Below are 20,729 nucleotides of genomic sequence, written 5' to 3' on the forward strand. Positions count from 1 at the left end.
TGGAAAATTGCTAGAGAAGGACACAGGCATTAAATCATTCTCCACATTGCCAGTAAGTTTTTTGTTTTTTGGTTTTTGTTTTTTTTTTAAAAAAAAAACTTTCATCGCCCTTGATTAAGAAGGTAAGAACGGAAAGGAGGATTTGACTACCTGCTGCCAACAAAACTAAACCTTGCTCATGGGGCACAGCTTCTACAAAGAGGAAAGCTGAACTGCTAGGGTTTATCTTAAAATGAATTTGTCAATTCGCCACTTCAGCTTTTCTGTAACTACGAAAAAGGAAAACGTAACTTATTTGTATTCAAGTCCGCGTGCATCATCTTCTGGCATCACCAACCGGCTTAAAAGGAACAAAAGCTGAAATTTTAAAACTCTGCTTTAAATCTCTCCTTGAGAAAACATCAGAGCCCAACTATTCACCTTTCAAAGACTGGAGGAAAAAAAAAAAATCACCTTTATGAGGAGAAAAAAAAAAAAGTCCAAGTGGGAAAGACTGTAGCTTTCTTTACTAAAAACAGCAATTTAGTCATGTTTTGACTAAATTGTAAGATAGCTGGCAAAACAGAAATTATAGTTTAAACTGAGACACTTTAAGGAGGGAAAAAAAAAAAAAAAAAAACCACACTATTAACACACTCCCATTAAGGTTCAGTTTCACACTCTTCCCCCCAGCTTCTCCTAAGCAAAAACCATCTATTATTTCAATCTCAGCTCCCAGGTAAACACAGTTTCACAGCCATCCTTTAGCACAAGCTCACAGACAGAAGACTTCTGACTGAAGCATTAAAACAAACAGAAGAATCTCAGTTTTTAATTAATATGTCAAGTTTCAAGTGCTTTCAGGAAGCTAAACCATTCAAATCAGCTGCTAGCGCTGGAAAGCTGTAAGTATCTAGATGTTTTCCAGGTAAGACACTCGATGAGGTGACAGGAACACGGTAACCTGTGACAAACCTCTCCCCATCTACAGGTTTTGCAACTGCAGTGCAAATAGATGCATTAAGTTTCAAAACACTTCAGAGACTCACCTAACTTAAAGATCAACAGCTATGACTCACCTACCTGAGGACTGTCCTTCAGCGTAGGAGCCGCGGCAAAGGATGGGTTCCTCTGCAGCCTCTACCATTAGCGGAGGCCACAGATAGTGTGTCCTGTCATATTTCGCGCTAGGGCAATTAGTTGATGGAACTGCATCCTTCTGGTGGCAGGCCTGCGCATGGCCTGAGGAACATGCCCCTTTTGGCTCTTGATGTGCCCAGGTCTCCCCATATTGCTGACAGCTTCCCCTAGCTGATATGGGGTCTGTTAGGGCACAGAAGAGGTAGTGAAGGAAGAGCGTCAAAACTTACCCCAATAAGGACTATGTCAAGAAGGGCATGGACTAAGACCTCCCTTTCCATATAGAAGTATGAAAAGATCATAGGCATGAAACAAGGTTAAGTACACAGAGCAACAGAACTGCTTACACCTTTCGTGCCTGAGGAGAGACCGATTTCCCAGACTCGAAAAGGATATAGGAATTTACTCAGCGGAGACAGGCAAGTATATTTGAAGGCTGCATTTGGATCACTTTCATGGGAAATCAACACCAGAGTAAAACTAATCTAAAGAATCAACTACCCATAGCTCACAGACTGAGGCAACAGGGTTGAAACACATCACCAAAATCATTTCACACAGATTGAGCTCAGCAGTTATCAAAACCAAAGGTGACACAAGCAGACTGAAGAAAGTACTTAGAAAGCGAGGAACACATACCTCTGCCCACCCTCCCACCCCATGTGCCACTCACAATCACAACCTGTGTACCTAGGTAGATTATTCCTACACAATCATTATTTTAACTAAACATACAAAACAGCATCTAGTTATAATAAAGCATATAAAGTATACCATCATCTAACCAGGTAGCTGTATCATTTTCTTTCCAGCTTTCATTCATTCTGTGTGCATTTGTCACTATCACTACTTCACGCTGAAGCTGTACTTTTTATCTGCTGGAAAACTGAAGTAGAGCACGGCAGCCACTCTAAATGTTTGTATTAAATTATCCTCACATGAGATCTGAATTCTGTCAATATCGACTCTCTACAGAAAACAGCTATTGGCAATACATCCCATACAAGGGCTCCTTTCAGTCCTTTCAGCACAGTTCCCTTCCTTTGTTAGCCTTGAACAGCTTGGATATCTGAGCACCAGTGCAGCAATGGGAGCATCTATTGAAAGCAGAGCACCTATTTTAACTATGCTGAATGATTTTTGTGTCACGTTTTTTCCTCCTGTTCATAATAAATGTGCTTTTAGTTCTCAAGAACATGGAGGAATGTACAACAGGTGTTCACTAGAGTTCAAAAATTAAAGATTAGACACTCTGTCGCCCAAAAAAACCTTAATTCACTAGACCTCCAGCAGCTTTTCAACAGACTTTCTAGAAGCACATCTTGGTTACGATGTTCTTTAAGCAGTGAGATGTTTCTTGACATGTTTTAAAGTTAAAAGCCGACAGTGGCCACAGGGATGTAGGTAAAGGCCTGAATAGACCTGACTAAAAGAAAAAGTTAATTCTCAAAGCAGCTCATCAAATTACTATTTGGGCAGATCAAGAATCCGGCTGGGAGGCCGGAGGCCGGACAGAACTATTACACTCTGGGCAATCCTTATCTGAGAGACTAGAAAGCACACAACTGAGGGGTTTTTTTTTTGGAAGTGATTTCTGATATGAAATGATAACTTCTGATAACAAGTTAACTGGCACTTCCACTACTGAAATAAATCTGCAGCTTATGAATAAGGTCACAAATAGTTAAGTTTCTAAACTGAAATTAATGCTGCTTTTGTTACTCAGTCTTCTAAATCCTAAATTATCAGGTAGTCACAGTATTTTATAGAAACAGACTCATACTGTTGCTAACAGTAACTGAGCAACAAGATACTAAATAGGACCATCTGTTGAATTATCTCTGTGCAAATCTTGAGATGTTGTACTAAAATACATTTCAAAGATTCATTTTGATATTCACAACACCATCCTCCAGTTACACATAAACACTGCAAGCGACTAGTTTTACCTGAGCAGTAACTGCTGAGGTGGAAACTCGCACAAAAACCTTATTGCAAGAACCCTTCATAAGCTGATAAGGATCTATTCTGCAAGAGTATTAGTTGTTAGTATTGAAAAGTTAGTGCCAACTTAGAGTTTAAAGCATACTGCCTACTATGCTGGAAACCAAATACAGTCACTTCATACATTGCTCTGCAAAACAGTACTACTGCTCCTAGGAAAAGTGTTTAAGAACTACTCTTGCTCTGACTAGAAACACTAGTGTTTCTATGCGATAGTGTACTATAAACAAAAATGAAGAGGCACCCGAAAAGGTTGTTTCTCTTCACAAAAACAGCATTCCTACGGCTGCACTGTGGAGCTGTTCTCTGCCCACCGTAAGATTTCTCCAAGGCATGTACAGAACAGCCACGAGCCACACAAATGCCCTTTCCAAGGGCATGCTACTATCAAAGTCACAAAGAGGCCTAGATCAAATGCACGCTGATTTCTTAACGTATCTGCCATCATCTTAGCTGTAATAGCTACCATAAATTACAGCTAAGCATCAGAGGCAAAAACGCCGAGCTAGTAATGCGCAGGATTTCATTTTCTCAGGCTTTTGTTCTGTTTGAGGACAAGTTTCCAAGCACAGTTGGATTTAAAAAAAAAAAAAAAAACCCACTCTGCAAACTGTTTTAACGGATGCCGTGTGGCACTACGGTCAGAGATACACCCTGACGGCTCCCCGGCACGCACAGCCCTGCCGGGGCGAGAACCGACCCTTGCAGGCAGCGGTGCAGGCGGCGAGGCGAAGTCCAGGAACGAGCTCTCGGAGCAGCAGCCCGGGCTCTCTCAAGAGCGGTCTGAAACCGGTTTACTGCCGCCCTGGCACCAAGAGGGCTGTCTACCAGGTATCTGGTCCTGCTCCCCATGCTGAGCGTCAGCCACCTACACGCCTCCCTCAGCGGCTCACCCCGAGGAGCCGCCCGCCCGCCCGCCCTCACCTCCCAAGGCAAGGGGCGCCGCAGACCTTTCTGGAAGGCAGATTTGACGCGGGGTCTTTCTGATTCCCGTCGGGGGCCGCGTCCAAACGCGCCCTCGCACGTGTCCGGGCCCCGCGGAGCCGCCTGAGCCGGGCGGACCCGCCGCCGCCGCCGCCCTCGGGCAGCCCAGGCCCCGGGCCCGGGCCCAGGCTCCCGTCGGTGGCCCCGCAGCCCGAGGCGAGGCCGGCGGGTCCCGCTCCGCCGCGGGCCGGGCCGGGGCCGCTCACCTTGGGCGATGGCGATGGACTCGAAGCGGTGGAGCTCCCGCAGCAGGCAGCTCCGCTCGGTGGAGTGCAGGCTGTAGATGAAGTCGCGGGCCCCCTGCGCCGTGTTCAGCGCCTCCATGGGCTCCTTCTTGGGGTGCGTGCCCAGCGCCCGCCCGCCCGCCGCCGCCCGCGGCAGCAGCAGCAGCCCCTCGGCGCCGCCGCCGCTCAGGGTGCCCAGGCGGCGGCGGCGGAGGCAGCAGCAGCAGCGCGGCGGGCCCCGCGGCGAGCCCAGGCAGCAGGAGGAGGCGGAGGGCGCGGCGGCGGCGGCGGCAGCAGCGGGGACCCCCGGCCGCCCCAGCCGCAGCGCCGCCCGGCCGAGCCACGCCGACATGGGGCAGGGGAAGGCGCGGCGCTCGGGCCGCCCGCAACGCCCGCCGCCGGCTGCGCGGCTCCGCTCCCCGCCCGCTAGCGAGCCTGCGGGCGCGGCGCGCTGCTCATGGGCCGGGGCGGCGCAGGCAGGCAGGCACCACCCCCCCCCCGCCACCGCCACCGCCCTCCCCGCCCCGCTCAGCCGCTCGCCCCCTCCACGGCCCCGCGCCGCGCCGCCGGGAGGGCGGGCGGCTGCCCAGAGGGCGGCTCCGCGCATGCGCCGCGCAGGGCGGGGCGGGCTCGCGCCGTTGGGCAACGGCCGGCGTCCGTGCGGGCTCCGGCGCCGCTTCAGAACCGGCGCGGACCGGACCCGCCGCTCGTGACCCGCCTCGGCGCGCTGCCAGCGGCCGGCCGGGCTCCCTGAGGGGAAGGGCGGCGGCCGCCGAGCCGCGGGGCCAGGCCGCCCGGGTGGCAGTAGGTCAGTCAGGGACAAGCCGGGCCCGGGGCGAGCTGGAAGTTTCGCTTTTTTCGGAAGAGGAAAGACACCCTCAGATTTCAAAACAATAGCAATAGTAATCCCGACTCTTAGTAATATCGCCGCTATTGAGGTTTCGGGGAACCCGTAAGGTTTACTCGCAGCATCGAAAGCGTGTTGACGACTTGCGCTAGTCCTCAGCATCCCATCGGGTTGGTGACGGTCACGAAAGCAAGGTTTTGCATTTCCTTCCCGTTTTTGTTTTCCAGACCTTTGCCTTTAGAGTATTACACCATGACGATTGCAGGTTTTGTTTTAATATGCGTAACTGGTTGTGTATAACATTTGTATTTTTAAAACTAATTAGCGGATGTTGTGTTTAAGCCATCCAGTATGATTTTTTTTTTTAAGATATACACTTGGGACAATTACGGTTTACATCTCTGAAGGAACTGAGGCTCTTTTTCAACTGGATTTTAAGTGTCCTGTTGTGAGGCCTGAACAATCCCCTGGATGCATATACTGTGCTTGGGGTAATTTTAGGTGGGTTTTTTTTTCTTCAAAATACTATACAGAAATTACTGGGTTGTATAATTAGACTGCAAAGAGCCTGAAGTACCATAACCGGAAGGGAGTCCCTTAAAATTCGTTGTTACTTGTCTATTATTAACACTAAGGTAAGGGAGTCCTGGCAGGGGGAAGTCGGAGCAGATGGTCTCTTCAGCGGGCGCGACTGCTGCCGTCCCAGAGGCCACAGGGAGAAGTTAAAACTGTAACTGTAAAAGTAGCATTTTCTCCCCAGTTCCACAGCTGCAGACTTAAAAGCATGGTATTGAGGCAAAGATCTCATAGTAAATAGAGATCTCCTACCTAGATTACCTGTTCCGGAATATGGATATTTATATATAGTATATGTACTATAGAGAAGGAGGAAAAAAGCACAGCAATACAGAAGACAGACCGTAACGGTCTGGATAGGTGATGTTATAATTTTCACCCTGTTAGAGAAGTAGTAGAGGTAGATGGGTTTTGGCTAGTATTTCCAGTTAAATTTTTGTCACGCAGCTTACAGATACCAGTTCTGAACCGTTCTCTGCCTGCAAGACCAACCTTTTACAATTCTGTGTTCTTTTCTTCCAGTGCTTACTCCTGATTCATAGCCACTAAGACTTTGATAACACTCAGAACTCTACTTTAGCTTCCCAGATGTTTTATTGAAAGCATAGTATCTTCTGCTGCTCTTCTGCGGCTTTGTGGCAATCAGTAATATTTTTCACTCCTATAGAACTGTAACAACAGGGTTATACAAGTTTGTTCAAAGATGCTGTTAAAACTTCTTAATCAAATAGCTGTTTCAATAAAAATGGAAGGTTCTACACAAAGAGGCAGAACACGGAATGGGATTGCCAAAAATCTGAAAAAATATCATCAGAGAAATAGGGGAAAAACCCAAACTTTTCAGATGTCTAAAACTTTAAAGTTTCAACTAGACAGATTTCTGATTGGATCGGAGTCTTGACAATAAGTTAACGTTTATTTCAACTAAAATAATTTTTCAGCTTCAGTCTCTTCCTTCTTCTTATGCCTGTTTAAGTTGTAAGGAAGTAAAAATTTAATGATGACTTTAGATTTATCAGAGGTCTAAAAATAGTTAATTAGATTTAAAATCTGTGAATCTGAGATAAAGTACTCTCCACTTTGTAAGACCATGGGATGTTTTATTAGAAAAGATCAGGTACATCCTTAAGTCTGCTCATAAGAGTGCAATGCAAGTTTTGTCATATTGCAAAACCATAGTATAACTGCTTCATTTTCACACAGCTTGACTGCACTAGAATACAAAGATGGAGCAAAGAAGGAACAGCAGTAACTGGCAAGAAAAGGATACTTCCTGCCAACACAGCCCACACCAACCATGCTATGTGTCTGTTGCAGAAGGTGATTACATTTGCATTATTCCTGAGATGTTGGGACAGAACTGAAAACATCACAAGTGTTTTTAAACTCTCAGAGAGAGAATTTCTTTGCCCCAAGAGAATGGCAATCTATCACACCAATCTAAAAGAATTTCTTGCAAGCAGGACCTTGTGCCAATGTGGAGCTGCAATGAAATGCATATGAAATCAGTGGCAAAGAATGGGGAGTTTATAACACTGGAGCCTTTGGTATTTGCAGTATAGGAATACCAACCTTACATAGGTGTGCAAGCACATTATTCGAGTAGACATGTTGCAATAATATTATGAAAAAAAAAATCAGTACCTGTATGTCAAGATAGATAACATGTTTCAGGGTCTGACAGACTGCAAATTCTTCTGTGGGTAGAAGCCATGACTTAGTCTTTCCAAGCCTTCCAAACTGCATTGAACAAAGTGTAATAAAAATGTTTTCAGAGGAACTAGTCTGCAATGACAGGGAATGAACTAGATGACCTAATAGCTTTTTTCCATCTTTCACTGTTGGAACTTTTATTTTGTGACAAAGTGATAATGAAGCCATTGACTAAACTGGCACTTTAGTTAATGAAACAATCTCTGTAGCTTGATTCAGGAGGTGTTGAAGAGTAGCTTTCATTAGTCAGCAGAGCTTGTGAATCTGCTGAAATGCCTGTTTCTCACAATGTTCTGAAAAATGCAGAAGTTTCTCTTTATTTTCTTGTTTTCTTGCTGATAGGCTAATTTTCTCCTCACAGGGCTTATTTTATGAGTCACCAAACTAATAAAGCTGGTTTACAGGCCAAGTTTTTTAAAATGCTACATGGAAATTTTGCCAGTGTTCAGCCATAAAAGCTAAAAAAAAAAAAAAGGTTAGGTAGGAATCGGTAGAAAAGTGTGAACCGTCTTTAACAATTTCTGTGAGCCCTTCTACAGATTGCAGGAAAGTGCGACAAGCTCTCCACAGAGCTCCAGTCCTGTTTCTGTTGGCATAGGTGTATTTTAAAAAGGCAGAGCTGAGAGAGATGTCTTTTTCTAGAGATTGGCTGGAAATACTAGGCAGCCCCTAATCACATGTAGATATGTGGTCCAGCTTTAATGATGATATTTTTATGTGATGAAGCAATTTCAGGAATATTATTTTGGAAGGTGATATTGGAAGGTAATTTATAATATTCAGGAATATTATTTAGAATTATTTTGGATTCCTTCATGCTTACAGTCATGAAGGAATCTTTTGCTAAGGGAGTAATATGATTTCTCTGGGCATTGTAAGGGTAAGTATTGCTAGCTAAGGAGAGACTAAGGCTGGTAAATTTTTAACAGTATAAATTGCAACTATGCATATTTTGTGACTGTGTTTTACCAGTTAATTACTCTATTTAGGAAGATACACATTTCCAGGAAACTTGCAGATAAATAACTCCAGAGAGGTAGGCATAACTGACTTTTCTTCTGTCCCACTTCTGAAAAAGACCTGGCTCTTTTAGCACAGCTAGACCTCGATCCCACAAATTGGTTGTGTGTGGGCAGATGGATGAATTGCGGAGAATGCAACGCTGTGCTCATTTACAAAGTATTTTAGGACACGAGCCTTGAAGTGTACTAACCACTTGCTGAGGCTGGAGATCTTCCATACACTCTAAAATAGAATGTAAGATATTATTGAGGGCCTATAAAATCATGTTTCATTTAAATAGTGCAAAAGATCTTGTTACATAGTATTAACGTAAGAAGTTACAATAATCTGGGGGGTTTTTAATGGACATATAGGAGTTCAACTCAAACAGAAGAGCTTTCTGATCATCATTTCCTTCATTGTACAGCTTTGTACAATCATACGCATTAATGTATTGCTAAACATTCATAACTGACTGCAAGACAAATTTTGCCTTACGACTCTGCAGCAAGACAAGGTGCCACTAGAAATCTCCTTGTGTTGCTCTTGTTCATGTAAATTATTCCATGTTTTTCATATTATAAGAAGCTGATGGGTATGTTGTGTGGCTGAAAAAGTGCTGAGGCTCATGGTAGACAATCTGTGGAATATGAAGCGTTCCCTCTGGAACGCTATATCCAAAAGGAATGGTATGTTTTTTGGATATATAAATATACTATTATCAAGTAGAAGATAAGAAGTTACTCTTTTTCTGTTTTTCGAGGTAAACGCTGTTAGAATATTGTAGTCAGTTACAATGTTGACAGTTTAAGATTAATTGAACATTGCTTAAAAAAACTGCAGCAAGAATTATTAAAGATTTGGAAAATTGCGTCTTAGTAACAGACTACAGGGATCAATTTATTTAGTTTATCAGCTGGAAGTTTGTGGGTTAACATAATGAGTCTGTAAGTAACTTACAAACTTTAAAAAAGGAAATTTTCAGCACAACAGTATTGTACATAACAATGATACCCATAATTATCAATGTAAAGCAAGACTTGAAGCTGAAACTGGGCGTTTTTTTTTTCAACAGTGAGAACAATTAACAACTGAAGCAACTTTATAAAGGTTGTAACAGACTGTCACTGGCAATTTTTAAGTCAAAATTGCTTATTTTCTAAAAGATGGGATCTGCTTGAGATAATTACATCAGTGAAGTCCTATATCTTTTAGGAGGTGTTTACTGTAATTCCTCCCAGGTTTATAATTTATGCATGCACAGCACTTCTTAAAATGAGTCCTGGAGTTTTTCCACACTAAACCCTTTGGAAAACTTTGCCCTATTGCACCAATATTTGTGTTTAACTTGAAAAAGAGAAAAGATCACTACATCCTTTGAGTTCAAAAAAAGGATTTTGTTAATAAATTGGCTGAAGTGACACTGCTGAACTATTTCGGCTAGTGAACTGCATTGAAATATGTCTGGGCAAAAAATAAAAAAGAAGAGGACTATTCCCCAAGGGAGTAGGGAACATCACAGAAAAGCAGTATATACAGCTTACATTTATTGTGCCTACTTGGCTATTTTCTTACATGTGTTTATCAGAAAAAGGACTAGATGGCCTAAAATTGTCTCTGGGAATATCTGCTGTGCAGAGAGTTTCCTTTGTCAGTGTAAAGCTGAAACCGTGGTCAGGGGCCACCTCTACATAGCTTCAGCTTTATGGCATTAATTTTGGGCATGTAAAAAGCTGAGCATGAATTAGAGTGGCTCTGAAGCTTTTCTAACCTGCTGTGAGGAGCGAGCCGTTCCTGTATAGCTCTAAAATCAGGTGAACACACAGTTGCTGTAAAGCACCTTTGCCCAGCACCTTCATCTTGCCGCTCACTTCCAGGGCAGTGTATCGTGCAGTGGTTATTGTACCATTATCTCTCCTCAAAGCATGGAAAAAAGATAAAGCTCTCGAAGTGCTACTAAGCAGCTGATTTAGCACTTTGGAGACCTTTAACACTTTGTAGGGGAGAATGGATCAAGTGACCTGGAGCTCCCTGTCGTGATCGTGATCGTTCTTGCTATACCTAGAACAGCTGTGCCATTAAGTTATACAATAACACCTCTGTCAGCATTAGCAGTGTTGCCCCTTGATCCCATTTACCTCTATTCAAGTGTGCCAATTAATGGCAGAAGGTAAGAGTTAAATACCACCTGAAGGGCAGCACAAGCAGTTGTTCAGTCCACTTACCCATTCAGTGAAAGGGAATGATAAACACCAGCTTTGTTACCTCTCATTAGAGAGCTTTTCAGGCTGTTTTACATCACAGATTTCTGTGTCTGCCCTGTTTTCCCTCTTCATCAGTGCTTTCTTTCTCTTACTCTCCTGCTTTCTACTGTCTTCGTTTCCCCTCCACGTTATTCTGTTAACATACTCAACCTGGCTTTTCCCAGTCCATTCCCTGAAGTGGAGCTACAGTTGCTCTTTGGAGGCTTTCACCAATCCACTGTTACTCCAGCTAGTCTCCTCGTTTTCCAGTTTAAGTCATTCTTGCCAACTACTCTGAAGTCCGCCAGCTCCAAAACTCTAAAAAGAACTAAACTCCTCCCTTAAGCAACCTATTTCCCACTCTGGCATGCAAATTGCTTACCCAGTCCTTCTTTCCTTCTCCTCAACACATGCTCGGTTTAGATTTGGGCCTTTGAAGAGTACCCCTGTAGTTCTGAAGGTCATACCTCATGTGCAAATCCACGTCCATGCAGTATCCAAATGCTTTAAATGCCTTCCCCGGCTTTTCCGTGGTGGCCAGTCCCTCTCTAGATAACACTTTCTTTCAGGTTAATAGTAGTAACCCGTTTTCTCAACACAAATGAAGATAGGCAAGTTCCTTTAAGCCATGTAATCCACCAAGTGCTATGTCATGGCAAGTTTTCCTTAGAGAAAGTAAGGTGGCTTTTCCTTGCTTTGCTGTGCGAAATTGCTCTTTGAGCGTCATGACAGCGATTGCAGAGAATGTGAAGGAAAAGAGGGCCAAAATGAAAAGTCACTTTACCCAGTTACTAGCACAGATAAATTCTTGCAGAGACTGGTACCCCTCCTTAGCTCCTTGAAGACAAGAAGTAGTGTAATACACTGTCATTTTCTCTAGTAAACCCTTAGAAAACAATTACTGCCCCTTTTTCTTTCTTTTCATTCCTTTTCTTTCCTGTAATTTTGTTTCTCCTCGCTGCTGAATTAGTGGATATGACAGAGGTTCAGTTTTCTTCTCATGGGGATAGGTATGTTTTTGAAAGTCCTTCTCCCCCATTCCTGGTGATTGGTAGGGAAAATTTCTTTCGATTTTATCTTCCCAAGATGACCTTCAGTAACCCTGTTAGTTTAAATACCTTGTAGTGAGGTTCTCAGTACAAGGTTTTCAATCTCCATTTGCTGATTTGTTGATAAACATAATATATTCTAGTAGCTGTTGGAGGCTGCCTTATTAATACCGAAGCAAATATGATTGTATATAATGATTAATAATTTGGATAGGCCCTTTTTACAACTGTAAAATTTTATAGCCTTAAACTATTTTAAAAATCTAATTTTAAAGGTCACATGATGCATTAATTTCTGTGAACGCAGATTAGGATGCCAACTGATTAACTAATTCTGTCACATAGATAGTTTTCAGGAAGGAAATAAGCAGGCCAACCCTCTCCCCCTCCAACATTTCATTGTAAGATTATTTGTATCCTCATCGTCTAGAAGCTTCAGAGTCTTCTAAATCAGTGAATACAAACTCTTTTCTCACAAATGTGTATGTCCCCTCAAATTAAAAACAATTCAATAATTAGAATAGATTAGAATCCACATCTAGAGCTTTCCTGATAAATAGCTGGTGTGCAGATTTAACTGCTGGATTAATTCACCAGGAGATGAATTTTTAATTACTGTCTATTTGAAATTCAGAATACTTGTACAATATTCCAGTGAGATCCTCAAAAGTTCTATTGCATACAAGATGTTCCAAACATTTTATTGAAATTCATATAGAGAGTGAATTAAGCTATTTAAAATAATATATTATAGTAGAAAGGTGAAAAGGAAATAGGAGCAAAAAGAGATGATTTGGAAGATCCTGGTGACATTTTACACTAATATTTCATTCAATAGTAAAAAGAACAAGTAACAAATAGTTTATAATAACTACAGAGAGACAGTCAGCTCCTAACGGTGCAAATGGCTGTCAAATGCTAAACTCACCCTCACACCAAGTGGTGTTTATTAACACGGTAACGTATTATGTTGTTTTTGTTTCTAATTATTTAATGTCTGTATAGATGAATAAGGATAAAGAAATTGAAAGCCTTAATTCCACTTTCCCTTTACAGTAAGATAGGCAAATTAACTTCCTAAGAATATGAATTATAAGGCAGATTAGAGGGGTTTTTTAAAACTGTCCACGCACAAGAGTGAATGTGAATATGCACGTTATGCGCACATGTCTGTCTTTTGTGCAGATAAAATACAGATGAGTAACTCCAGCAGACTTCTAATGTTGCATTCAACCTACTACCAGATTTGGACTGTGAGAGGAGGAGACTGGAGATTGCTAGTGAAGAGAATCTCCTTCATCTCCAGAAAACGGATACAAATGCAAAGTAAGTCAGTAGTGACCAAAAGTCACTGTTCTGTAATGACTGGTGCAGTATGACAGTTTGAGCTCGTTCGTGACCGACATTGTGTTGTATCTAGACAGAAACAATCGTCAGATGCAACCGAATGGATACGGGGGCAGGGACTGAAGTGCTCTGTCACGGTTGCTTTAGGGTGCACTGTTAACAATCCCTGAATGTGCTCTCGCTGTACCAGTTTTGTAGATAAACCAGAATTACAAGGAACAAGATAGGCAGTCTTGTATTGGGCTCGAAATTCAAAATAACCCAATGAAACTAATATCCAGCTGTTACAAGACACGACTGCACTTATTTTATAATATATAACATAATTGTATTTGTTTGACATAATTTTAACATATATTCTGCAGATTAGTATCCGTTACAATTTTAGTACTTCTGGTGATAATAATTATTAATATATTTTGTAAGTAAACAAATTAAAAAACATGTTTCATTCCCAAAATTTGGATACACAGGCCTTGTGCAGGAGACCTGGAGAAGCAACTGACAGAGGGTATTCTCCTCCTAAACTCGGAGGCGGTGGCAGAACACTGGCAACATTCACTGCAGCAAAGCACGAAGTTTTGGCCACTGAATCTTGGCTTTATTCCCTGTGCTCTCTCTAGCTCCACCCTCATCATTCTTGCCTGTGCTGTTGTTGAGAACGCTGCTATAAACAGTGGCCAGGGTAGGAAACCCGTCCTGGGCATGCTCTTTAACAAAATATGCTGAGCTAAAGAAGAGTTAGAACAAGGTAAGACACTTAACAGAATGCTTATTAAATTAAACGTGAAAAATTTGGAAAGGAGAATAAAGCATTATCAGTCAGGACCAAAGCCAAACTCCAGCCACAAGCCATTTTGTATGGAGAGCAGGTTATTCCAGAGCTACCCTTTGTGATGTTTCCTATATTCATGCAAATGTCGGATACTGGTCACTGTCAAAGATGAGCTTTTTGAACAAGAGGGGCTATAGGCTGGATGAATAATGTCAAATCCAATACTTCTGGTGTTTCTAGCATCCTAAGCTATTTGTTCAAAAGACATTAAGAGTGGATGCACAAGCAAGTAGTTTTGTGCAATAAAGGAGAATTCTTGCTGCTGCTCGTTTGTATCTCACTTGTGAAATCCAAGGATTTTACCTTGCTTTTAACCCACTTACATTTCTTCTTAATTTTTCAGCCCCTTGGTAAGCTGTGGAAGAGTGAAGTAGTGAATTAAGGGACCCATTTTCTCTCATATGGAGAGTAGCCACTGTTTGTAGAGTCTATTTATTCCAAATGCAGTAGAACAATATTTACTTTTGCTTTTCTCTTTTGTTCTCACTCCATACCAAAGTCTCTTTAAATTTGTTCCTTTTCAAATGTGGGTTGAATAAATCTACTGAATATGCATGTGGGCAAAGCATGCGTTATACCAAAGGTGCTTTAACAGCTGAAAACATGTTTATTGCTCTATTGACCTATTTTTCTCAGGTACCTTAATGCCATGCAAGAATTGTTTTCACAGATATTTTGCTGTTAGAAGAAATACCGGATATGGCGGGGGGAACCTTCATAAAGGCAATTTATTATGTGATGTGTTACATAGATATTTCTACCCGGTAAACAAACAAATGGTTTGAGCCAGACCTTTTGGTGCTTGAAGGTAAATAGGTTCAGCTGAGCCATGACACTTCTATCGTCCGAGGAAATACTCCACAGCCTTTGAGCTCGTTGTGTTGCTTAAACAGGACAACAAAAAACATCAGGAAACCAAACTGCAAATTTTTATTTTCAGTGATTTTCTTTTTTTTTTTTTTTCAGTCCACTGTCTTTTTGTATGTTTGCACAGTAGTTGAAAATAAATGTTAAATATTATCCAGGACTATAAAAGTCATTCTGAACACAAAAAAAGGCAACCTACTCAAGTACCAGAGCAGGATATTCTGGTCTTGCATGATGAGACATCGACGTAGATCGTGAAAAGACACAACTATGAGATAAGGATCTTACATTAAAAAAACTTTGCCTGCAGTCCTTAGCATCCAAAACTGCTTGCTCATAGCAAGGACAGCCAAACTCTGTCCTTAATTTCTTTACAGCTATGTACTCCAAGAACCTATTGATTTTTGTTTTATTACTATGTTTCAATATTGCCCAGACCTCAATGATCTCTTCTACTGCCAGCCTAGCTAGGTCATTGATTTCTTGCATTTCAGCTTTGCACTGACTCTTGGATGTTGGCCCAATGCTCTCTGAAGTTTACATGATCTGGATCGGCACCATAAACTTTTACAGTTCTGACTCCATGCTGCCCTTGCAGATTTTATATCAGTCACCTTAGCCTTCCTCTCACTCTGGCTGAGCTATGGTTTCCCTCCTAGGCTTTACTTTCCATAAACAGCAGAAATCATTTGCCTGAACTTCAAATTTCCACAAACTATAGAGACTAGAGTGACTAGTTCAGATGTAGACACCTCACTTTTTAGATACGGAGGGTGTCATTTACAGTATAGGTGTCCGCATATGAGCTACACGTCTGGGCTCCCAGCTCAGACAGCAGAAGGTGCCAACACCTCAGGAGAGCAATTTGGTTTCCTTATCATAGGGGTGTGCCTTATGATGAGCTTAACCACCCGCTGCAGGTGCCTCGTTATCACCACTGAGTGTAAAGGAAACCACAGGTGACTAACTGTGACTTAGATGTTTAACTTCTAAATGTGTAAGCCGTAGCAGATGAATCTCGCCGAAAACCACCTTTATAGTACTGACCTGTTAGCCTTTCCTCAGATTCTACTTTAGCCAATATTTAAATTACCATTTCTAGATAGGATTTTAAACCTGATCAGCAGAGTGCTTGCTCTCAGGCAGAAAATAAACACATAGGACAGCAGCACACAGGCCCGATCTGTGGCTTACTAGTTGCTCTAGTGATTCATGCAGAACATGATCCTACATCTTGTCCCAGGCCTTTAGCAGAAGGTAAAAACCACAATCCAGACTAATTTCAGCCGTAATATTAATCCTGTCCTTTTGCACTCTTCACTCTCTGATTATCTAGAATATAAACTTGTTTTGTCGGTGTAAATTGTTACCTGAAGAGCAACTGATATTTTTTTAACAACTGCATATTTTCCCCAGAAAAAAAGTGTTATGAGGCCTTTGTATGTGAACTGTAATTGAGGGAGAAACAATTACTTTTTCTAGCAGTTGCTAATCAGTCATAATACACCACAGGAGCTATCAGTTGGTGCTAAACATTGCCCTTTTCTGCTTTACTACCACTAACAAATGTGATTTTTAAATGATTTGCAAAGTTATTCCTAGGAGGGAGTTTGAAAATGCATTGTGCCTGAGAAAACTGGATGGTAATGCAGACGTGAAGTTAAGGACTCAAGGCAAATGTTCATCTGTAGACATATCAGGGGTATTGTATTCTCCAGAGAAGCAGCTTCCAAGGCAGAGTTTGCACTGCCTAGTCACTTAAATACAGATGGAATCATGAGCAGAAGTTTTGCTCTTGGTATTACTGTAAGCAAAATAAATTATCAGTAGCATAGCAGTGATAACTTCAGAGTCGTCACAATAACATTTTTCAAGATTTCTGCTTCTCCAATATGCAAGCTAATCACGTGATTAGATAAGGAAAAAGAACCAGCTCTCCAATACATATGACAAAAACATGCACTGCGTATGCACTTATGATCTTTGTGTATATCACTTCTTTATTTCTGAAATTCTGTAAGATTACTATTCTCTTTTTAAAAAGCATGTTTCGCAAGGATACCAGTGAATTTGAGATTTGAAACTTTTTTGTTTGACATGTAGTACATAAGCCATAAAACCGGGATATGAGATGAAATTCAGAAGAGTAAGTGATCTGATGTCCATTAAATAACAAGGACATTTTCTAGTAATTTCGCAGTGTATATCGGACAGCACAAAGCGTATGTGAAGAATTTCAGAACAGGGGAACATTGGACTCCCAATAATAGAAATTGCCTTTGATTTTCTGCAGCACAGAATGTTGCAGTTGTTGATTCCATCGCTGAGTAATTTCATTACCCAAAGTCTGGCGGGCCAAAGAGATCTATAAATACACGTGAAGGATTTTGAGGGTTGAATACAAGAGGAGTAATTAATTAATAGATCTATGAGCTGGGAATAAGTCTAGTGAATCAGCATCAAAATACTTCTATATCTTTTTTAATTCTGATCCAGCCTGACGGAGGTTGAAAGTTCACTTATCCACAGCTCTTACTTAGGTTCCATATATGGAAGACCCTGGTCTTCCTGGTCAAAATCAGCCTACAGCCTGCACCTACATTAGATAGTTGCTTAAAAATTGTGCTGTTTCCTTTTTACAAAATTCTTCTTTGTTTACATTTGTTTTTAATTATTATTATATGGGAGTCTGGAGTCTATAGGATGCATCCTGCTAATATCTTCAAGGCCTTTATCATAATCACAAGGGCTAGAAACTTACATAAAAAGACAAAAAAGGGGACTGTCTTGTAAACTTTACACTCGAGGTCTCAAGAAGAAAAACACCCTGTTGTATCCTAAGAGTCATATTAAGATTATCAGGGTTTGTCCAGATTGGAGCTTTCCGATGAGTAGAGAGGTCTTGACGCTGCTGGAGCATGCCCTTCAGGTGTGCTTGGCCTTACGACCCTTGTCAGCTTCCAATGCAAATAGGGGGATCTTCCACAAGCCTGGGGATCGGGTAACAGCTGAGACTCCAGGAAGCAAGAACTACATGTACTTTAACTTCAGGGTTTGACATACTTAGAGTAATATGGCAGTACATGTGCCAATTTTGACTTTAAGGCTGTATTTGTAAATATTATTTATTTATAATCATATGAGTAAATTAAGGTTTCTAGAAATACGTTGAACAAGCTGTGCTAAATCTCCAAACGTATCTAGATATTAAATCTCCTATTTGAATGGGTTTCTAAGTATGCCTGCTCTTCAGCACAACTCTAATATTCTGAGTTTAGCTTACTACCACACATACTTGGATGAGTGTTTGGCAAAGACAAGACCGAAAGCTTATTTTATCTATTATAATAAGGCCCCTGTAAGCTACTCTGGCAATGCAAAACACCTAGAAAGTGTACGGAAGTGAAGTGTGCACCACTTAAAAGCCCTATCATTCTGCTATTATGCAATAAAAGCATCTTACTGTAACAGAGCGTTGTGGCTCAAGACTAATTAAGAAAAAATTGAATCTTTGTGAGATTTTAAGAGAACTCTATGCAGCTGTAACACGGTCAGCTGGAGTCATCTAGAAATTTGCATATTCTTGTATAAAATATGAAATAACATATTAAACATGTCACAAAACTTGTTTTGATTTCTACTTGTGTATGCACTCTACCTCTGGGCAGGTTCTCTCTTGTTTTGGAAGATCTGACTGAAGCTTCTCTTTCTTCCATCCCATTCTCAGCAAATCATCAGGAAGAGAGTTACTCGATAGCATATTTAACAAATGAAGAAAATTTGGAGTAAATATAGCCTGTGTAGGATTCCTCTCATGCAATGGGAGGAAAAAATTGGCTCTCTATATAGAAAAATATTCTATAAGGATCCAATTATGTATAAAGTATAGAATTAACACCAAGTAGCTACATTTCTGTGAGTATAACTATAGGAGAATATACATACTCATATGATATAATACATAATAATCTGTAAGGTTTAAATTAGAAGTAATAGGGGTTTTTTATTTGTCCTAATGGTTCAAAATAGCTGCAGAAGTGTGATTGCTGCAGCTGCTACAAACTCTGTGAGGGACTCAGGCCCTGACTCAGAGAATGTTGTGCCAGAGAAGTCTGGCATTGACTATCCTGTCAATAACTTTTATACGGAAACCACTGAAATGCTAGTTATAAGAATATATAGCAACCGAGGGTTCACAGGTATATTTACAGAATCACAGAATGGTTGAGGTTGGAAGGGACCTCTGGAGATCATCTAGTCCAACCTCCCTGCTCAAGCAGGGTCACCTAGAGCATATTGCCCAGGATCACATCCAGACGGGTTTTGAATATCTCCAGCGAAGGAGACTCCATTACCTCTCTGGGCAACCTGTGCCAGTGCTCTGTCACCCTCACAGTGAAGAAGTTTTTCCTCAGGTTCAGATGGAACTTCCTGTGGTTCAGTTTGTGCCCGCTGCCTCTCGTCCTGTCGCTGGGCACCACGGAGAAGAGGCTGGCCCCATCCTCTTGACACCCTCCCTTCAGGTACTTGTAGACATTGCTGAGATCCCCCCGAGCCTTCTCTTCTCCAGGCTGAACGGGCCCAGCTCTCTCAGCCTTTCTTCACGGGAGAGATGTTCCAGTCCCTTAATCATCTTAGTAGCCCTTTGCTGGACTCACTGCAGGAGCTCCATGTCTCTCTTGCACTGGGAAGTCCAGCACTGGACACAGTACTCGAGATGTGTCCTCATCGGGGCTGAGGAGAGGGGCAGGATCACCTGCCTCGATGTGCTGGCAACACTGTGCCTCATGCACCCCAGGATCCCATTGGCCTTCTTGGCCACAAGGGCATATTGCTGGCTCATGGGCAACTTGTTGTCCACCAGGACTCCCAGGGCCTTCTCGGCAGAGCTCCTTTCCAGCAGGTCAACCCCCAGCCTGTCCTGGTGCATGGGTTTCTTCCTCCCGAGGTGCAGGACCCTGCACTTGCCTTTGTTGAACTTCAGGAGGTTCCTCTCCGCCCAGCTCTCCAGCCTGTCCAGGTCCCTCGGAATGGCAGCACAGCCTTCTGGTGTGTCAGCCACTCCTCCAAGGTTTTGTATCAATCATCAGCAAACTTGCTGAGGGTGCACTCTATTCCCTTCATCCAGGTCGTTGATGAATCGATTGAACAAGACTGGACCCAGAATATTTTCCTCTTGCCCTTCTGATAATGCATTTATATAGCAATTTATATTTTCAAAGACCTGGATAAGTATCAGTGAATTAATTCTCAAGATAAGGAAGTCTTTCCACTTTATTTGACAAGCAGAGAAAACACTAATAGTGAATCACTGAGCTAAGTCCTGCCAAATCCCATGCACTGCATGTGAGACTTGCTCATCTGGTTCCGTCTTCATCTTCCCTTGCTGTGGCACTTCTAGGTCACGTGCTTGCTATACAGCCGTGTCGATCATCTTCTGCTCTATGAGCTTCACCAGCTACACTTTAGATCCCTTCACTAGCTGCACCTTCTGCCTAGGGACAGGTGAACTACTCTGCTCTGCAGCTGTTGGTCAGCACCCAGCAGGGTCCTGCGCTCCAAGAAGCCAGATCCCTCAGCTGTAGAGTAACTCAGTATTGTGATTAGTGTGCAGGCTTTCCTCATCATGCAATCTGACACACAGGCATACACCCAAATTCAGACCCAGGGGACATTTGGACAGCTCTGCCATGTGGTTTGATGCAAAGTCATATGTCCCATTACATGGTCGAACACAGGAAACTCACATAGGGGATCGGAAGAAATGTTAGACATGCCTGACTTGGAAAATGTACCATAATGTAAAAAATGCAAGCCAGTTCTAAAACTATTTCACCTAAGCCTTCTTTTAAAGCCATTGAGTCCTACTGTAGGAGGACTCCATGTTGCAAGGAGCCTGAATTAGCCTTAAAGACCTCT

General features: G+C 42.2%; 1 protein-coding gene and 1 long non-coding RNA gene across 4 annotated transcripts in view; one reads left to right on the forward strand and one right to left on the reverse strand.

Moving 5' to 3' along the window:
• TMEM65 (transmembrane protein 65) overlaps positions 1–4,710 on the reverse strand; it is a 33,360-nt gene extending 28,650 nt beyond the window's left edge. Inside the window, exons 1-2 of one of the 2 annotated variants that reach the window (XM_068933228.1) lie at positions 4,314–4,710; positions 1,063–1,302 (exon numbers count right to left, since the gene is read on the reverse strand). In XM_068933228.1, coding sequence (XP_068789329.1) covers positions 1,063–1,302; positions 4,314–4,683 — 610 coding nt within the window. In that variant the 5' untranslated portion in view covers positions 4,684–4,710. The remainder of the gene's footprint in view (positions 1–1,062; positions 1,303–4,313) is intronic. The other variant, XM_068933229.1, reaches the window with a different exon arrangement.
• A 235-nt stretch (positions 4,711–4,945) lies between these two features.
• Positions 4,946–18,583, forward strand: LOC138066088 (uncharacterized). 2 transcript variants are annotated; one of them, XR_011139322.1, is made up of 4 exons: positions 4,946–5,139; positions 6,958–7,074; positions 12,947–13,087; positions 13,582–18,277. It is a non-coding gene; the product is annotated as an uncharacterized lncRNA (long non-coding RNA). The 2 variants fall into 2 exon arrangements; XR_011139321.1 differs by having other exon boundaries at positions 4,948–5,372; positions 13,582–18,583.
• Positions 18,584–20,729: the final 2,146 nt, after the last annotated feature.

The sequence above is a fragment of the Struthio camelus genome, chromosome 2 (genome assembly GCF_040807025.1).
Source record: "Struthio camelus isolate bStrCam1 chromosome 2, bStrCam1.hap1, whole genome shotgun sequence".
Taxonomy (NCBI): Eukaryota; Metazoa; Chordata; class Aves; order Struthioniformes; family Struthionidae; genus Struthio; species Struthio camelus.